The sequence below is a fragment of the Vitis riparia genome, chromosome 3, assembly GCF_004353265.1.
Source record: "Vitis riparia cultivar Riparia Gloire de Montpellier isolate 1030 chromosome 3, EGFV_Vit.rip_1.0, whole genome shotgun sequence".
NCBI classification, from domain to species: Eukaryota; Viridiplantae; Streptophyta; class Magnoliopsida; order Vitales; family Vitaceae; genus Vitis; species Vitis riparia.
In genome coordinates, this window is record NC_048433.1 from 15,441,670 (window position 1) to 15,460,237 (window position 18,568).

Sequence of the window (18,568 nt, forward strand, 5' to 3'; positions counted from 1 at the left end):
ATGAAAAAATAATTCTAATATTTATCTAAAAATTGATAATTGAAGATTTTTTATAAAAATAAAATATAAAGAAATGAAAAAAAAAACAAAAACAAAAAAAAAACAAAAATCTGAGTGCATTTAATAAGATAAATGAAGAGTAAAGATATAAAAAACAACAAGAAAATAGTTGTATTTAGTATGATGGAACAATTTGTAAAATAAATAAGAAGGATAACCTTACCGCTCTAGAAATTGTAGAATTTATTATTTTTCAAAACCAATGAAGAGGTAAAAAGTGGGATATCATTTGATCATTATTTCCCTAGAAAAGGTTTGAGGCATAATTTTATGCCTTTGATTCCCCTCTTACTTCCTCCCTAGGAAAATGTTATTAAAGGGATACCAATCAAACTTAGAACTGAATAATTGAAAATATATGGTGAAATATGTGTCATTGAATAAATACATAATCAGTGAAATATGTGTCATTAAATAAATGTATGAACGAATGAGATAAATTATTATCAAACTAAGAATGGAGTGATTAAAAATATATGGTGAAATTTACTTCACTAAACAAATATATAAAGAAATGGGACAAAGGTAAAAACAAGGGAAAATCTATTCCATTGAATAAATGTTTAAACAAAAGGGATGAGGTTATAAACAATTAAAACCCATCAATCCAATGAGACAATACAAAATATGAGGGGTCAATTTAGACCAAGATTCAAAACAATGCCACCCATATATAACTAAAAGGAATATTAGATAAGTAATATGATCGATATATAGTAATGACACACCGGAGGTTAAGACCTCCTTAATTGATAGTAATTTTTGAATGGTATTGACATAACACACTTGGATGTTGTAGTAAGACCTCCTCTTTAATTAAAGGTGATATAAACTTATGAGTTGACAACACAAATTGACTCGAACGATGTTTGGTAAAACTTAGTATTTATTACTTAATGACTTAAGTTAACTTAAAACTTATTATTTAATTTTTACTTTAAATATTAAGATTGGTTGATAAAATTAATTAAAATTTATTCTCCATCATCAAAGTGATATAGCTACCTTTGTTAATTTTAATTAATATTTATTCTTTCATTAATCTTAAAAAATAAATTTATTTGTTAAACATTCTTATTTAAAGTATCCTTGATGATTAAGATAACAAACCAAAATATTTATTATAAAAGATAAGTTATAAATGTAAAGTCATGGTTGTAAAATATATTCTCACTAAATATGGACAAATGAGACAAAAAAAATATTTGAGATTAAAAACAAGTTAATTATTTTAAGTTAATACTTAAAATTATTTTTAACTTTAGGAGAGTTTTATAAATCAATTTAATACATATATAATGTTAAAAACTTTTTCCCTTATTCGATGTAGGAGATTACAATTACCTCATATAAACACAATATCCCAAACCCATGTCATTCAAAATTAATAGCTTGTGGATGGTGGTGCAAGAGGGCAACTATTCATAACACTTGTAGTTGGACCCATGTGCATGACAGTGACATACATAGCAAAATAATTTATCAGTTTGAATCTGTGCAATTCAAAGTGAGCCATCAATAATACTTCCTTAAAATAAAATGTGCTTTATTTTGAGCCCTCTAGATCAAAGACAAACATGTGATATAAGGTTCACACTAGATGTGATACCAAGCCATTACCAATAGTACTCATATCATATAAACTATCTTGGTAGGCCATATTCATTCACCCAATAGTAACAGTATAGAATATATGCAAGACATAAACAGCTGAGACGAAAACCATATATGATGCTCTGATTCACCCCAATCAAATTAAGCATTAGTGAAGTAGTATTGAAAAACTTATTATGGAATTTGTTCAAATGTTGAATGTAGTTCAGAGTGGTTGGCAACTACCCCAATATAGGCTAAGGAAATTGGGCTTAAAGAACACTGATTTAGAAGGTTGTGAATTTTGAACTTTCAACTTTTTCTTGTTTCTTTTTAAATGTGTGGACTTTCTAATTTTTGTTGTTTCGATGCTCACACTGTAAATTGACGATTAGTTATTTAATTAGTATTTGTTAAAATAAGAAAGTTATGGTCATCAATCCTTGCGGATTGAGTGATTTTTCAAACATTGACAACTATTATTATTCTCACTACATATTTAGGCTATGTTTGATTCCTAATAAATTTAAGGGAAAATGTAAGAGAAAAAAAATAGAAAGAAAAAGTAAAGGAAAATACAAAATAGATTTAAAGTCAATAAATTATTTTTATTTGTTGTTTCAAACTCACTTCACTTTTTTTAACTTATTGATATAAAGATTAAATAATTTGAAAATGTGTAAATTTGTTACTAGTTATAATTATATTTAATTTTCTTTTTTATTTTTCATAAGACAACCAAACATCAAAAAATCATTTTCCTTGATAATTTTTTCTTTCCTTAATACTTTTCGAGAACCAAACATAACCTTAAAGTTTCAAGTTTCCCCTTCATGTCTTGTCTTGCTACTTCATCTAAGTAGGTTTGGACAAGGTCTGTGCTCTTACCACCTCTTCAGAAAGTGATGGATAATCTCCTCCTATTGCAATGGTGTGGGGCATTGAAGGTTGTTACCTTGTGGCCAACTCAAAGAAGTTGAAGTTTAATGTAGATCTTTTTGGCTATTAAAGAGCAACATCTAACAACACAACTCCAATTCTTTTGGTTTTCACTAATGTGCTTGAGCATCGAAAGAGTTTGTGTATTCTCTCTAATTGAGCTTTCAATTATATACCAACAATCAATATCTTATCATCTTCTATTTTTCTTTTAAATATTAGGTTTTCTTAAATTTCATTATATAAAATTTGAGGATTATCATCCTTTCAATAACATACTAAAGTTTGATAGTTAATTAATAACAAATCATCACATTATGAACAAAAGTTTTATTACTTCATACTTTAAGAATTGTTTTGTAAATTTCATTTTTTGTATGTTTATTCAATGGTCTAGACAAGGACCCATTGGATATGATATCTATTAGGTATCATCGTATTTTTCAAAATTTAATTGTCAATTTATCATTTACAATATATTATTTATAAATATAAAATATTGTAAAATTTTAATGTACTTTTTTTTAGTGATAAAGTAAAAAAACAAATTTGTCTAAAAATGATTGAACTCTTAAAGAAACTTGTTCTAAGAGTTAAATAAAAAACAATCTCATACTTTTATTATGGGTGTGTTTAAGGTGTTATATTTGAAGTTCTTTTAATTAAAGTTTTTTTTTTCGAAGCATTTTTATTAGTGACTTTTCAATCTTTAAAAGTAGTTTTCAAATTTTATCAAACATCTTATTTTTCCTTTAAAATATTTTTTATTTTAAAAGTATTTTCTAAAAGCACCATCAAATGGACTCTAATAAGTTATTAGGAACACAAACTCAAAATGGGATTATGACGTTGGTTTGGTGGTCCAACCCATGTCATTCAAAATTAGTATGCTTGTGGATTGGGGTGCAGGAGAGTGGCCTACTCATTAGCACGTGCAGTTGGAGCCATGTGCATGAAAGTTACACGTATATTGCAAAATGATTTATCAGTTTGCATCCGTGCAATAATTCAGAGCGAGCCATCCCTCAAATAAAATGCATGTGTATTATTTTGAGTGGCTCTGTGTCAATCACAAACATGTGACATAGAGTTCACACTAGATGTGTGGACCGAGCTATTACCAATGGTACTCTTATCATATATATAATCTGTCTTGGTAGGCCATACTCATTCACCCAGTAGTAATAGTATATATGCAAGACAAACAACTGAAACACAAACCATATATAAAAATTACTTATCAAATGCATTTCAACCAATCACTATAAGTTATTTTCAAATATTTAAAAAAACTTCTAAATTTTGTCAAATTAATGTCGATGATGTCAGCAATGATGATAATGAAGCAGTAAATGCATCTTCAACTACAAAAATTCAATGAATCAGTACCAGTCCAGAAGCAATAAAACCATCAGCAGGCCACCTATTATGCATGTAGAAAAGAAAAGAGAAAAGGACAAGGAGAAAGAGAGAAGGAAGCAACAGATGGATGAAAAAACAAAAGTCACATGTCTCAGAAGACTTTTACAATCTTTGTATTTATTTTCAACCAAACCTCATCATAGCTTGTAAATATTTTCCCTTGCCGTCCAACCACTTGAATTACTTCTCGCCTGTCACTTGTAGATGTTAAATTAATCCTCACATGTCATTTGTAAGTGCTGAATTACTTTTACTTTGTTGGTCTATAAGTGTGCCTCTCAGATGTTATATTTCAAGTATTTTTAGAGTGTGTTTGATAGTGATTCTTAAAAATATTTTTGATCTTTCTAATATTTAAAATTTTTTTTTTCTAAGTATTAGAAATATAAAAATACTTATCAAAATCACTATCATATGTAATATTAATTGAAATGTTTTTCTAAAAGTATTTTTATAAAAATTACTTATCAAATGCATTTCAACCCATCACTATGAGTTATTTTCAAATATTTAAAAAAAATTCTAAATTTTGTCAAATTAATGTCGATGATGTCAGCAATAATGACAATGAAGCAGTAAATACGTCTTCAACTACAAAAATTCAATAAATCAGTACCAGTCCAGAAGCAATAAAACCATCAGCAGGCCACCTATTATGCATGTAGAAAAGAAAAGAGAAAAGGACAAGGAGAGAGAGAGAAGGAAGCAACAGATGGATGAAAAAACAAAAGTTTCATGTCTCAAAAGACTTTTACAACTTTGTATTTATTTTCAACCAAACCTCATCATAGCTTGTAAATATTTTCCCTTGCCGTCCAACCACTTGAATTACTTCTCGCCTGTCACTTGTAAATGTTAAATTAATCCTCACCTGTCATTTGTAAATGCTGAATTACTTCTACTTTGTTGGTCTATAAGTATGCCTTTCACATGTTCTATTTCAAGTATTTTTAGAGTGTATTTGGTAGTGATTTTTAAAAATATTTTTGATCTTTTTAACATTTAAAAATTTTTATTTTTCTAAGTATTAGAAATATAAAAATACTTATCAAAATCACTATCATATGTAATATTAATTGAAATGTTTTTCTAAAAGTATTTTTATAAAAATTACTTATCAAATGCATTTCAAAGAATACTATAAGTTATTTTCAAATATTTAAAAAAATTTCTAAATTTTGTCAAATTAATGTCGATGATGTCAGCAATGATGACAATGAAGCAGTAAATGCGTCTTCAACTACAAAATGTAAGGGAAAAAAATAGAAAAAAAAAAGTAAAAATAAAGGAAAATACAAATTAAATTTAAAGTCAATAAATTATTTTTATTTATTGTTTCAAACTCACTTCACTTTTTTAACTCATTGATATAAAGATTAAATAATTTGAAAATGTGTAAATTTGTTACTAGTTACAATTATATTTAATTTTCTTTTATATTTTTCATAGGACAACCAAACATCAAAAAATCATTTTCCTTAATAATGTTTTTTTTCCTTAATACTTTTTGAGAACCAAACATAACCTTAAAGTTTCAAGTTTCCCCTTCATATGTCTTGTCTTGCTACTTCATCTAAGTTCGTTTGGATGAGATCTGCACTCTTACCACCTCTTCACAAAGTGATGGACAATCTCCCTCCTATTGCAATGGTGTGGTGCATTGAAGGTTGTTACCTTGTGGCCAACTCGAAGAAGCTGAAGTTCAATGTAGATCTTTTTGGCTATTAAACAGCAACATCTAACAACACAACGCCAATTCTTTTGGTTTTCACTAATGTGCTTGAGCATTGAAGAGTTTGTGTATTCTCTTTAATTGAGCTTTCAAAGATATACCAACAATCAATATTTTATCGTCTTCTATTTTTCTTTTAAATATTAGGTTTTCTTAAATTTCATTATATGAAATTTGAGGATTATCTTCCTTTCAGTAACATACTAAAGTTTGATAGTTAATTAATAACAAATAATCACATTATGAACAAAAGTTTTATTACTTCATATTTTAAGAACAATCTGTGTTTTGTAAATCTCGTTTCTTTGTATGTTTATTCAATGGTATAGACAAGGACCCATTGGATATGATATCTATTAGGTACCATCGCATTTTTCAAAATTTAATTGTAAATTTATCATTTACAATACATTATTTATAAATATAAAATATTGTAAAATTTTTGTGTACTTTTTTTAGTGATAAAGTAAAAAATAAATTAGTCTAAAAATGATTGAACTCTTAAAGAAACTTGTTCTAAGAGTTAAATAAAAAACAATCTCATACTTTTATTATGGGTGTGTTTGAGATGTTATATTTGAAGTTCTTTTAATTGAAGTGTTTTTCTCAAAGCATTATTATTAGTGATTTTTCAATCTTTAAAATTAGTTTTCAAATTTTATCAAACATCTTTTTTTTTTTCCATTTTTATTTTAAAAGTGTTTTCTAAAAGCACCATCAAATGGACTCTAATAAGTTATTAGGAACACAAACTCAAAATGGGATTATGATGTTGGTTTGGTGTGAAAATGGGAATATCATGTTGGTTTGGTGGTCCAACCCATGTCATTCGAAATTAGTATGCTTGTGGATTGGGGTGCAGGAGAGTGGCCTCCTCATTAGCACTTGCAGTTGGAGCCATGTGCATGAAAGTTACACGTATTTTGCAAAATGATTTATCAGTTTGCATCCGTGCAATAATTCAGAGCGAGCCATCCTTCAAATAAAATGCACGTGTATTATTTTGAGCGGCTCTGCGTCAATCACAAACATGTGGCATAGAGTTCACACTAGATGTGTGGACCGAGCTATTACCAATGGTACTCTTATCATATATATAATCTGTCTTGGTAGGCCACACTCATTCACCCAGTAGTGATAGTATATATGCAAGACATAAACAGCTGAACACAAACCATATATGAGGCTCTAATCCTCCCGAATCCAAGCAAACATCGGTGAAGTATTGCTGGAAAGCTTAATATGGAAGTCGTAATTCAAGAAATCATGAATCTAATCCAGAGGAAGTGGGGACTCGATAGAAATGGCTCTCAAGAAACAATGGGAGAACTCCGGAGCAGGCTTGGACTCCCACAACCAAGGAGATTTAGCTTGAACGACAACACCAATTTCCTAATTCCAGTGAAGAACACAGCCCTTCATTGGGCTGCAAGAATGGGAGACAAGGACTCTGTGGAAAGGTTACTGAATGATAACCCGTCCCTTCTCACTGAGAAGAACATCAAAGGCAACACTCCACTGCACTTGGCAGCCTCTTCTGGCCATGTTGGTGTTGTAGAATCTCTCATCCGCCATGCTAAAGGCTTAGACGTTGAAAGTGGAAGAGTATATGAGGTAATTAGTATGAGAAATATGAAAGACGACACGCCATTGCATGAAGCTGTTAGAGGTGGTCACGACTCGGTCATCAGTCTACTTGTGAAAGAAGTAAAGGCAAATCACTCTGATTTGTTGGCTTCGATCAACGAAGCTGGCGAGTCTCCATTGTCTATGGCTATTGATGTAAACCGATCCCCTATTGTGGAAGAAATCCTTAAGGCAGGGCCCTCCTCTCTTCTGCACAGAGGTCCCAATGGCCAGACACCTCTCCACAGGGCCATTTTAAGGGATGATTTAGGTAAAGATTGCACTTTCCTCTATTTGATCATTAGGCAATGAACTGCTGAGGATCTGAATCTGATTAATTTATCCAGGCAAAACGTTTTTTTATGGTAGAAATTGGGATCAAATAACTTTCAACATCCATGTATTGCCATTTTATGCCCACCAAAAACAACTTTTACTGCAATAGTTTCTGATCTGAATATGCATAATGTATAAATAATTCAATTTTAATTTTTACATGTCTTTTCTCTCCCTTAAAATTAGATACAACAACCGTTATACTCCAGGAAAGGCCGGATCTGATATATGAGAAAGACAGCTACGGGAGAATTCCTCTTCACTATGCTGCAGCCTACTGTGCCCTTGAGGTAGTCGATCAGTTACTTGAAGTAGATTTTTCTACCGCACAGTTCCAAGATGGCCATCTATCGACCCCTGCTCACTTGGCCGCAGAAGGAGACAGAGTAGAAGTATTGAAGATTTTGTTCCACCACTGCCGGGATTCAATTGAGCTACTCAACAAACACCAGCAAAATGTCCTTCATGTAGCAGCTCAAAATGGGTCATTTGACGTGGTTGAATGCTTTACGAGTTTGCGGGAGAAGGATGACATGAGCAAGAGTTTAATGGATGACCTGATCGATCAGCCGGATAAGGATGGAAACACACCTTTGCATCTTGCTGTTATGAACTTCCATAGCAGAGTGGTAAGTGCTCTTATTTTGACCCCACAAGTGGACATCAGGGCTATCAACAAGCAGCAAAAAACAGCACTCCACATAGCTCAGGTAAATTTCTTATTGCTTTCTTCCCTTTTTTCTTAACAATAGAAATTCATTAATTGAATTAAATTAGGTTAAGCAATTATTGGGAGGTTAAAACCTCCTTCTAAGATTAAAGTAGAGTCATAATCAAATTTCTATTACTATACTTTTAATTTAGGGTACCAAAATTGAGGTAAATTACAATTTTCAAATTGAGGAGGGGAATCAAAATTCTAGTAAACTATGACTATTTTAAAAGATGATTCAAGCACATTAATGAATGATAATTGAATTAATTTCTCATTCTCATTTTTTATTCCAATGTTCCAAATGTGAGGAGTAGTTGATGTAATTAAGCTCTTAACCAAGTAGAGAGTTAAATTGGGTAGTTAAAGTAGGGTTAAACCCGTAATTATCAATATCAACTAATTATCATAAGAGGTGACAAATATCTATAAATAAATTATGCACATCTAGAACTCATTGTAAGTTCTTCAAATTTAATAGAGTTATTAGATAATTTTTCTCTATCTTTATTAATTATTTTTTACTCTTAACAAATTGGTATTAGGAAAACATGCGAAAGATGACAACTACAACATCTCATTTTGATGTTTTTCAACTCAACGAATATAATTTTGAAAATTGGAGGATCAAGATGAAGACTTTGCTTGATTCCAACGATGCATGGGAAATCATAGAGAAAGGCTACACTATGCCCAAAGATGAAAGTAATCTCTCAGTAACTGAAAGGGAATATAATGATGCGAGAAAAAAAGATAAGAAAGCTCTTACTCTCATCTATCAAGCTATAGATGAAAAAACTTTTGAGAAGATATCATGTGCAAGTACTGCCAAAGAAGCATGGGAGTTATTGGAGCACTCTTACACAATGGTTGACAAGGTAAGAAAAATGTCCATCTTCAATTCTTTGAGAATAATTTGAAAATATTTTGCATTTAAAAGGGTTTACATTAATTTCTGAAGTGAGTTTATTATGAAGGCATATTGTCAATTTTGATTTTGTGCCCAATGATTAAGATGATGAAATAGGTATTGACATTGTTAATCCAATTAAATCATTATGAAGGCATAACTTAATTAAGAATGAAAATTTTCTAACTATATAGTTAAAATAAGTACTTCATGTTATAATAATTCAAATGCAAATCATCATTAAGATTTTTATAGATATAGGTTTGTAAAAAAAAAAACAGATTTAGATACGGCAGCTAGTCATAATCCAACTATCCCAATGCTACATATCTTTCAAGCCCCTTATCAAAACAATAGTAAATAGAAACTTGAGATTCTCACATTGAAGACTAATATCTAGAATCAATAGAGACGGATTATCCAATGGCAACAAGCCATTCCTTCGGGGCATCTTAGTATCATATCAACATTCTACAATATTGGGAGTATGCATATTGGAACTCCCAATATCTAGAACCAATGATGTATATGTGTCTAAATCTTTCACGTCCCTTTTTAAGCATAGAAAATACAATGGAAGTATTATCACACTAAACACTAAAATTATTAAGACCCTATTTGGCAATCGTTTTTAAGAACAGTTTTCTATTCTCTAAAATAAAAAAATAGGAAAACATGTTTGGCAGCCAAGAAACGTTTTCTATTTCCTATTCTTAAAAATAAAACATAGAGTATTCTTAGAGAACAATTTTTAGTTTTTTTCACATGTTTTTTGATAGTTGTTTTAAAAAATACTTGTACAAAAGTGTTTCATAGGTTATGCTCCACACAAAAGGATACAAGTGTTTTAATCCTCAAACTACACAAACTTAGGTAAGTATGGATGTCTCCTTTTGGGAAAATCAATCTTACTTTAGCATAAGTCATCTTCAAAGGAAGAAAGAGAGATAGAAAGATAATTTTTGGGACATTTATGTTCCTCTACATATTATAATTCTTTCCAAATTCTACTTATCTAATTTTTTTTTCTCCTATTTTTCCAAAATACAAACTCAAGAAAAATCCATCCAAGATATTACAAACCAACGAAATCCTAGTCAATCATTGCTAAGTATAGATGTATCACAAACATGAGGAGAAATACTACAAAAGGATCAAAACAAACTAAATTTTGAGCTTCTAATTTATACTAGAACTTGATGAAAAAGGAAAAAATATGCCTATTACTCCAATACAGAATCAACCAAAACCTCTTAGAGATGGTCCTTTCCTCTACATAGATTTGCTTATTGACATAGAATCTACCAAAATCTTCGAGAGATGGTCCTTTGAATATTCCAAGTAAACATGTTCCTATTTTCCCTCTAATTATCTTATATTGTGCCATATCTAGCAATGAGCTCTTAGATCTTGATGTTCCTATAGCCACCAGGAAATGAGTCAAAACACGTACCAATCATCCTATTACTAAATATTTATCTTATTAGAGATTTTCTAATGACCATAGTGCATTTACCTCTAAAATTTTATCACTTGTTCTTTCCAAGAAACATGGAAGAAGCTCTAAATGATCCACATTGGAAGTTAGCAATTATGAAAGAGATGAATGCTTAGAAAAAATGGTGCTTGGGACATAACTGACTTGCCAAAAGATAAGAAGACAATAGGGTGCAAATGGGTATTAACTGTAAAGAGCAAGGTTGATGATGGTAGCATAGAAAGGTACAAGGTAAGGCTCATGGCAAAAGGATTTACATATACCTACAAGATCAATTACTAGGAAACATTAGTTCCAATAAACTCAATTCGGGTTTTATTAGCTTTGGCAATGAATTCCAACTAGTCCTTACATCAGTTAGATGTAAAAAAATGGCTTCTTAAATAGAGATTTGGAAGAGAAATTTTATAGGTCTACCACCTAGCTTCAAGAAAAGGTTTGGTAAAGGTAAAGTCTATAAATTGAAGAAGTCTTTATATGGAGTTAAACACCCTAGAGCATGGTTTAAATGTTTAGGAAGGCTATAAGAAGTCATGGTTACTATCAAAGTCAAACAAATCATACTATGTTTCATACCCATTTGAGAGACAAGAAAGTTGCAATCTTGATTGTTTATTTGGAAGATACAATCCTAATAGATGATGATAATGTTGAACTAGAAAGATTGAACAAGAGACTTGCAAATGATTTTGAGATCAAAGACTTAGGTATGTTAAAATATGTCCTTGGGATGGAGTTCGCTAGGTCTAAGGAAGATATATTTGTTAATCTACACAAATATGTACCCAATCTGCTTGGTGAAACAAGTTTGCTAAAACTTGTAAAGAGATTGAAACATTGATTGAACCCAACTTAAATCTACGGTTTGCTAAACTAAAAATGTGGTGAATAGGGGGTAGTACTAAAGGCTTGTTGGAAGACTGATTTATTTGTCTCATACATGTTTAGATATAGCTTTTTCAGTAAGCATGGTAAGTTAATTCATGCATTCACCAAGACTGGAACACTTTGATGTTGTGCATAAAATATTAAGATACTTGAAAAAGACTCATGGAAGAAGTATGTTGTTTAAGAAACATGCACAAATACAAATCAAAGTCTACATTAATGCAGATTGAGATGAGAATATAAATGATAGAAAGTCAATGTGCAGCTATCATACCCTTGTTGGAAGAAACCTTGTTACTTGATGAAACAAGAAACAAAATGTTGTAGCTAGCAGCAGTGCAAAAGTTGAATTTAGATCAATTGTTCATGGGATTTGTGAAATGTTGTGGATGAAAAGGTTGTTAGAAGAGTTGAAGATTTCTAACCCTTCACCTATGAAGGTATATTAAGATAATGACAAATACCTTAATTGTTCACAATCTAGTCATTCCTAATAAAACATACATGTGGAAGTAGATAAGCACTTTATTAAAGAAAAACATGATAATGGACTGATTTACATGTCATACATTCAACTATTGAATAGATTGTTGATATATTTACAAAAGGGCTACACAAGAAGCAATTTCACAATTTCATTGGCAAGCTATCAATGGAAAATATCTTCAAGCCAACTTGAATGGGAGTATTGGAAAATAGAAAATATAGCTAACATATTACCAAATCCTTAGAGATTTGCTAACTAGCTATCATAGTTAATACCTGTAAACTAGGAAAGCTTGCTAACATCCATAGCTAGATAGTTATTTTGTTCCTATTTTATATCTTGTAATCCATATAAGAAGAAAGTGTGTAAAACATGTAAAGAATGAGTCAATATACAAAATTTCATTTTCTCCTCAAAATATCTCTTTTCGTCTTCATCTACATTATGTCACATGTTTGAATTATTAGCCTTTCCCAAACCTTTCTATACTTACTCATATTATTCTTGGTTGATCATGCCACAACCTTAAGTCTTTAATAGAGTGTAAGACAAAAAAACTAAAAAAAATCCTAAGCCAAGATGAATGGAACAAAATCGTCAACTTAAAATAAGCAACCTAATGCACTTACAAGACTGAAAAGCTAAAGATCTTACTTCTCATCTTCTCTTCTTATCATATCTCATTTTGTTCTTAACTAAAGTAGCAGAGACACTAGTTGTAATTATTTGATAGTGCTTGGGCATTCCCTTCATTATTAGAACTGATTATTTAATCCAAAGAGGATAGATGTTGATTACTTTCTGCATTAAGACATTATGGTATAGAGTATATTCAGGGTTTCCCCATGATTAAACCAATAAATTGCAAAATGTTTTTAGTTTCAAGATTTTTCCCATTTCTTTTAGTTTAATCAGAGACGATTTCATTTACCATTTTAGACTCTCTAAAGCTTTAATATTCTAATTCTAAATATGACTTAAAGCATGTTAAAAAGTAAGAACGTGCTAAAAACTATGGGTCAAAGTGATTAGTTTGTGGTTTACTTGTCAAATCTTAGTTGAACTTCTGGAGTAAATGATTACAAGAAGCAGGAAATTTAAGAAAGCTAGGTATTTTATACTTTTGAGTGTTTAGGTTCTTTGCATATGTTCATATCCTAAAGCAAAAATAGTTGAAGCGAGGTGGTTGAGTATATGTATTGATTATTCATCCTCCTACAAAGGTTATGATTTTATGATTGAAGAATTGAAAAAGTCATTAATATTAGATGCAAGGATAAAAATATTGATTTTTATGGAAATATTGGTGGTTAAATCTTATAAAAATAATGAAAAATATAGATGGAAAGTTTGATAAAAAGATTAGTGAAACGAAAATTGATTAAAACTCATAAAAATATAAAAAAAAAATATTCTAAAAAGTTGATAGAAGAAGCAATAATACACATATTGAAGTTATTTTATAGAAAATAATATGTTTATGATGCAATTAATAACACTCGATAATAGTATGCAAAATTTGAAAACATATTAATACTAAAATAATGATGTGTTTAGTTTAAACATGATAATAAATATATGCATTTTTATATTTAAAAATGTTAATAATTTTATTGACAAGTTTATACTTCTCTCATATTTAATTACTATATAAAACATATTTTAAAAAAAAGACTCATTAGAAATATTATTGTGATTTTTCTTTATATTGTAGATAATATGTTAAATGGAATTTGAAAAATAAAATAATTATACTAAATTTAATTAAAACTAAAGTTTAGATGGGACATATAAACAATATATTATTACATCAACATACCTATTAAAGTGCCAAGTTGCCTAGTTGGTTAATTACCATTTCATGCACCCTTGAGACTAGGATAATATATATGTTAGGTAATTCAATTCAATAATTTAACAAAGAAGCTTAATTTGATTCAAGAGGAAGCAATACCTATCCATGTATTGCTATAAATCACCACTTACATTAGCCAAAATTATGGTGTTCTATGGATGAAGCAAATGCATCCATATGTAATATAAATATATTAGAGAATGCACAACTAAAAAGAAGGTGCAGTTGTAATATGTCACTATTTGGGATCAAATTGTCCAAACCTTTTACAGTCTCTCGAGTCTTTAACAAATTTTTTTAAAAAAATTACAGGGCATGCTTGGAGTTAATTGTTATTAATTTAGTTATAACTAGTAGAAATTTTTATAAATATAGTTAAATTTCATTTAAAATCCCTTTTGTAAGTTATTTAATGTAATTGAAGCTACTGAAGAAGTAGTCAAATAAAATGAGACAATGGAGGTGAGTGAAGTTTTAGTAATCTTTAATGATTAGATATATAAATTATGATAGTTTAAATAATATAAGAATTAATTATCATATTATTCACTTCCAAATTGTTTAATGGATTGTGTTTAACTTTCAAAATCAATCCCTATTTCATTCTCTATTTTTAATCATACTTAAATAATAAAAATTGATCTTCATTTTTGTTTTTGTGCAGTCTCTATCACGTTCTACAAATGATGGTGAGGATGATGAGGATAAACTAAATGAAAATGAGGTACATATGTGTCTGCTTTGATATATATCTTTTATATCTATTTTTAAAATAGAAAATAATAATTGTTATATAAAATACAAAATTCTAATAGTTACTATTAGAAACGTAATATTTTTTTAAAACTATTTTAAATTTTGAGTTATAAAAAACTTTTTACTAAATTTTAAAAATTTTCAATGTAAAAGTTTTTGTTTGTTGTATAAAAATTATTATGTACTATATTTTGTTTTTAAAAACAGAAAATAAGGATCGTATTTAAATGAAACTTATATTTTTTCTATTTCAAAAAAAAAAAAAGATAAAGGTAACATGAAATTAAAGAATTGAATTTTGGATGAGCTCTTATGGTCTTGGTGTTATTGAAACTAATTTTGATGAATTTTTTAAAATATTATTATTAACTACGTAGAAAAGCGCCTCCTTTAAGAAAAATTGTTAATTCTCAAACCGTTTAGATAACATCATCACGACCTTTTCAATATGCCTTACCCCACGCATATTAGGAGGCTTCTCCAAAAATTTATATAAGAATGGAAGTGGTGTTATTTTGAGGCACAATATACCAAGGAGTCAACTTTTGAATATTCATATATGATATATGGTCTCTCTTGCAGTTCATTATAGATATTTTGAAGGAGATCTATGCAAAGGGTGGAAACCGAAAGGCTATCCTGTATGGAAAGGAAAATGGATTTAAACAAATCAAAGATTCGCAGACGCGCAAAGAATTGTCCAGCGCCCTTATGTTAATGGCAACCCTAATTGCAACGGTCACATTTGCTGCGGCATTCACCATTCCTGGGGGCTTCCAAGCTGAAGATCCACATAAAGGCATGGTGGTGTTAGGTAGGAATGTAGCTTTTAGAACCTTCATCATCACCGACACAATAGCTACGACTTCATCCATGATGGCTGCAGTGGTCCTACTCGTCATGCCGTTCCGGGCTAATAAGGAAATTAGAGAGAGTTCGCTTGGAGCGTCCGTAATCCCTGTTATGGCTGGCACTTGTGACAATGGGAATAGCATTCGTGACGGGTCTCTATGCTGTTTTATCAGAGCTGTTGCCTCTTGCTATCGTGGTTTGTTGCATTGGCTGTATTTTCTCGTCGAAGGTCTACTCGTATTTTGAAGCTATCTTGGGCTTTTTTATTTCTTTACGTGAGAGAAAGAAGCTGGGTGAACGGTTCTTGAAAACCACTTTATTGTAAAACAAAAATCTATTTGAAATCTAAAATGTCTTTTACTTATTTATAATGTTTTTAAATATGCTTGAAAGATAAATCTTGTGCCTTATATTTTATTTTTAATCATTTTATATATGTTTGTATAATTATTTTTTAAAAACAATTCTTAAAAAATAAGTGAAAATAATTAAAAAATGTTTTATCAAAACACCTTATTTTTTATTCTTAACAATATAAAACATAAAATATGAAACATTTTTTAATTATCAAAACTATTTTCTTGTTTTTTTTTATTTTAAAAAATAGAAAACTATTTTCAAAAACAGTTATGAAATAAGTCCTAAATCACTATATTTTGTTGAAGTTATGAATAAAGGGTTATATTTTGTTTGTTTCATTTCCAGTAGAAAAAAAAATTACTTTTTTAAAACTTTTTTCTAACCAATTTTTTTATTGCTTTTAAATAAATAAACACCGGGCCTATGTTATGTTGGGTCTGGGAGGGGATAACCCAACAGGATGGCCCACCAAGCCTGCTGAAAATTGGAACACTACTCTAGGATATGGGCTTTCACTGTTGAATTCACAATATGAAATAATTAAATGAAAATACGATGAAGGCTACATTAGGTTGCCTAAATAAGATTTAATGAGATATAATATCCTAAAAAATACAAATCTTATAAATATGATATTTTAAAACAGCATATCAAATGATATAAATTATGATATATTATGTTTATATTTGATTTTTAAAATAAATAAAAATATTAAATATATTTTATTTTCAATATTTAAAATAAAAGGCATATCACATTTTAATATTTTCTATTTAAATAAAAATTGAAATTTCTCTTATATTAAACAATATTCATAATTAAATATTTAAACTTTATAGATAAAAAATTTTATATTATATTATTTAATATATAAAAATACAATATGTTATACATCCGGTCATATCCGGCCAACCAAATATGGCCTAAAATAATATATTGTACCCTCATACATAGTGAAGCAATAACACATTGGTCCAATAATAAGCTACAAATAAAACAAACGATTAGAGTCCCCAAAAGGGGAGTATGTGGGTCTTTAGATAATGTTATTTAACCTAGCTAATACGAGTGACGCAGCCCTAGCCTCATTTTCTAACATAGAATCTGTCTACATTTCATTAAATGGACCATTTAAAAAATAAATAAAATATTAATCATATTTGGCAATGGTTTCTAAAATTAGTTTTATGTTCTCCAAAATAAAAACATAAGAAAACATACACGACAATCAAAAAAGAAAAATATGGTGTTTTTAAAAAATATTTTTTTAATTATTTTTAATAATTTATTTATTGTATGGGAGTTGTTTTAAAAAAATAATTATATAAATATAAAAATAATAATTAATAATAAAACACTATAACTAAAAATTTATTTTTAAAACAAATTTAAAAATAAAAAAATAGCTTAAAAACATTTCAAGTTATCAAATAGACTTAAATTATTCTCAAAAGATATTTTTTAAAATAACTTTTAAAAACAAATACCAATTTATAATAACATAATTCACACTTCTTCTTTTTTTTTTTTCATTTTCTATCTCAAAATTTTATCCTTTTTTTCTAAACAATATTTTGTATTGTTTTTAAACAAATAAAAATTGGGTGACTCGGCATGATCAGGCACGCTTGGTCTTATCTCACCAGGAATATTTCTTGGATGGGCCAGCTTGGCTCGGCCCAGTTTGTAGCTATTAGGGTATAACCTAGAAGGGTGGCCCACCAAGCCTGTTGAAAATTAGGGCGGTACTTAAAGGTATAGGACCTATAGGCTTTTAATATTGAATTTACAATTTAAAATAATTCAATTGGCATCCTCTTAAGCTATGTTTGGGTACTGAAAATTTAAAAGAAAATGTAACATAAAGAAAATAAAAAATATATATAAGAGAAGAAAAAAAATAAAGAAATATAAAAAAATATATTAAAGTTAATAAATTATTTTTATATATTATATTAAATTCATTTCACCTATTTTTATTTTTTTATGTAAAAGTTAAATAATTTTAATTTTAATATATATATATATATTTCTAATTTATTTTATTTTATTTTATTTTTTTGCTTTTATAATAAAACCAAATATTAAAAAAAAAATCATTTTTTTATTTTATTTCCTTTTTTTTTTTAAGAGCCAAACATAAACTTAGTATAATATATTTTGTCACATATACAATCTAACAATATCACATCAATTAAAGTGAAAATAACATGTCGTAATAAACTACAAATAAAACAATCCATAAGAATACAAAAAGGAGTAGGTTGGCCTTTAAATATTGCTTTTTGAAAAATACAATATCTTCTTGACTCCATGATCAAGCTAGCTTTAGTTTATGAATACAAAAAGGAGTAGGTTGGCCTTTAAATATTGCTATTTGAAAAATACAATATCTTCTTGACTCTATGATCAAGCTAGCTTTAGTTTATGACTTGATTTGGCAATAGTTTAATGTTATTTGATCAAATCTGCCAAAAAATTTCAAGTGTCATTACTCAAATACCAAACAACCTCCACCTCCATTTTGACTTGTATGACTTGT

At 29.0% G+C, this 18,568-nt stretch overlaps 1 protein-coding gene across 1 annotated transcript; it reads left to right on the forward strand.

Moving 5' to 3' along the window:
• The first annotated feature begins 6,911 nt into the window (after positions 1 to 6,911).
• LOC117910852 (protein ACCELERATED CELL DEATH 6-like) lies at positions 6,912 to 16,030 on the forward strand. The gene is made up of 5 exons (XM_034825029.1): positions 6,912 to 7,643; positions 7,895 to 8,418; positions 8,966 to 9,298; positions 14,723 to 14,782; positions 15,397 to 16,030. The coding sequence occupies exons 1-5, from the start codon at positions 6,989 to 6,991 to the stop codon at positions 15,910 to 15,912; spliced, it is 2,088 nt and encodes a 695-aa protein (XP_034680920.1). The 5' UTR covers positions 6,912 to 6,988; the 3' UTR covers positions 15,913 to 16,030.
• The last annotated feature ends 2,538 nt before the right edge of the window (positions 16,031 to 18,568 follow it).

What these genes read in the sequence shown, in the direction of transcription:
- LOC117910852 (XM_034825029.1), top strand. Translation starts at nt 6,989, where the DNA reads ATGGAAGTCGTAATTCAAGAAATCATGAATCTAATCCAGAGGAAGTGG. An exon ending in CATTTTAAGGGATGATTTAG is followed by an intron (nt 7,644 to 7,894) that starts GTAAAGATTGCA and finishes CCTTAAAATTAG; the next exon opens with ATACAACAACCGTTATACTC. An exon ending in CAGCACTCCACATAGCTCAG is followed by an intron (nt 8,419 to 8,965) that starts GTAAATTTCTTA and finishes AATTGGTATTAG; the next exon opens with GAAAACATGCGAAAGATGAC.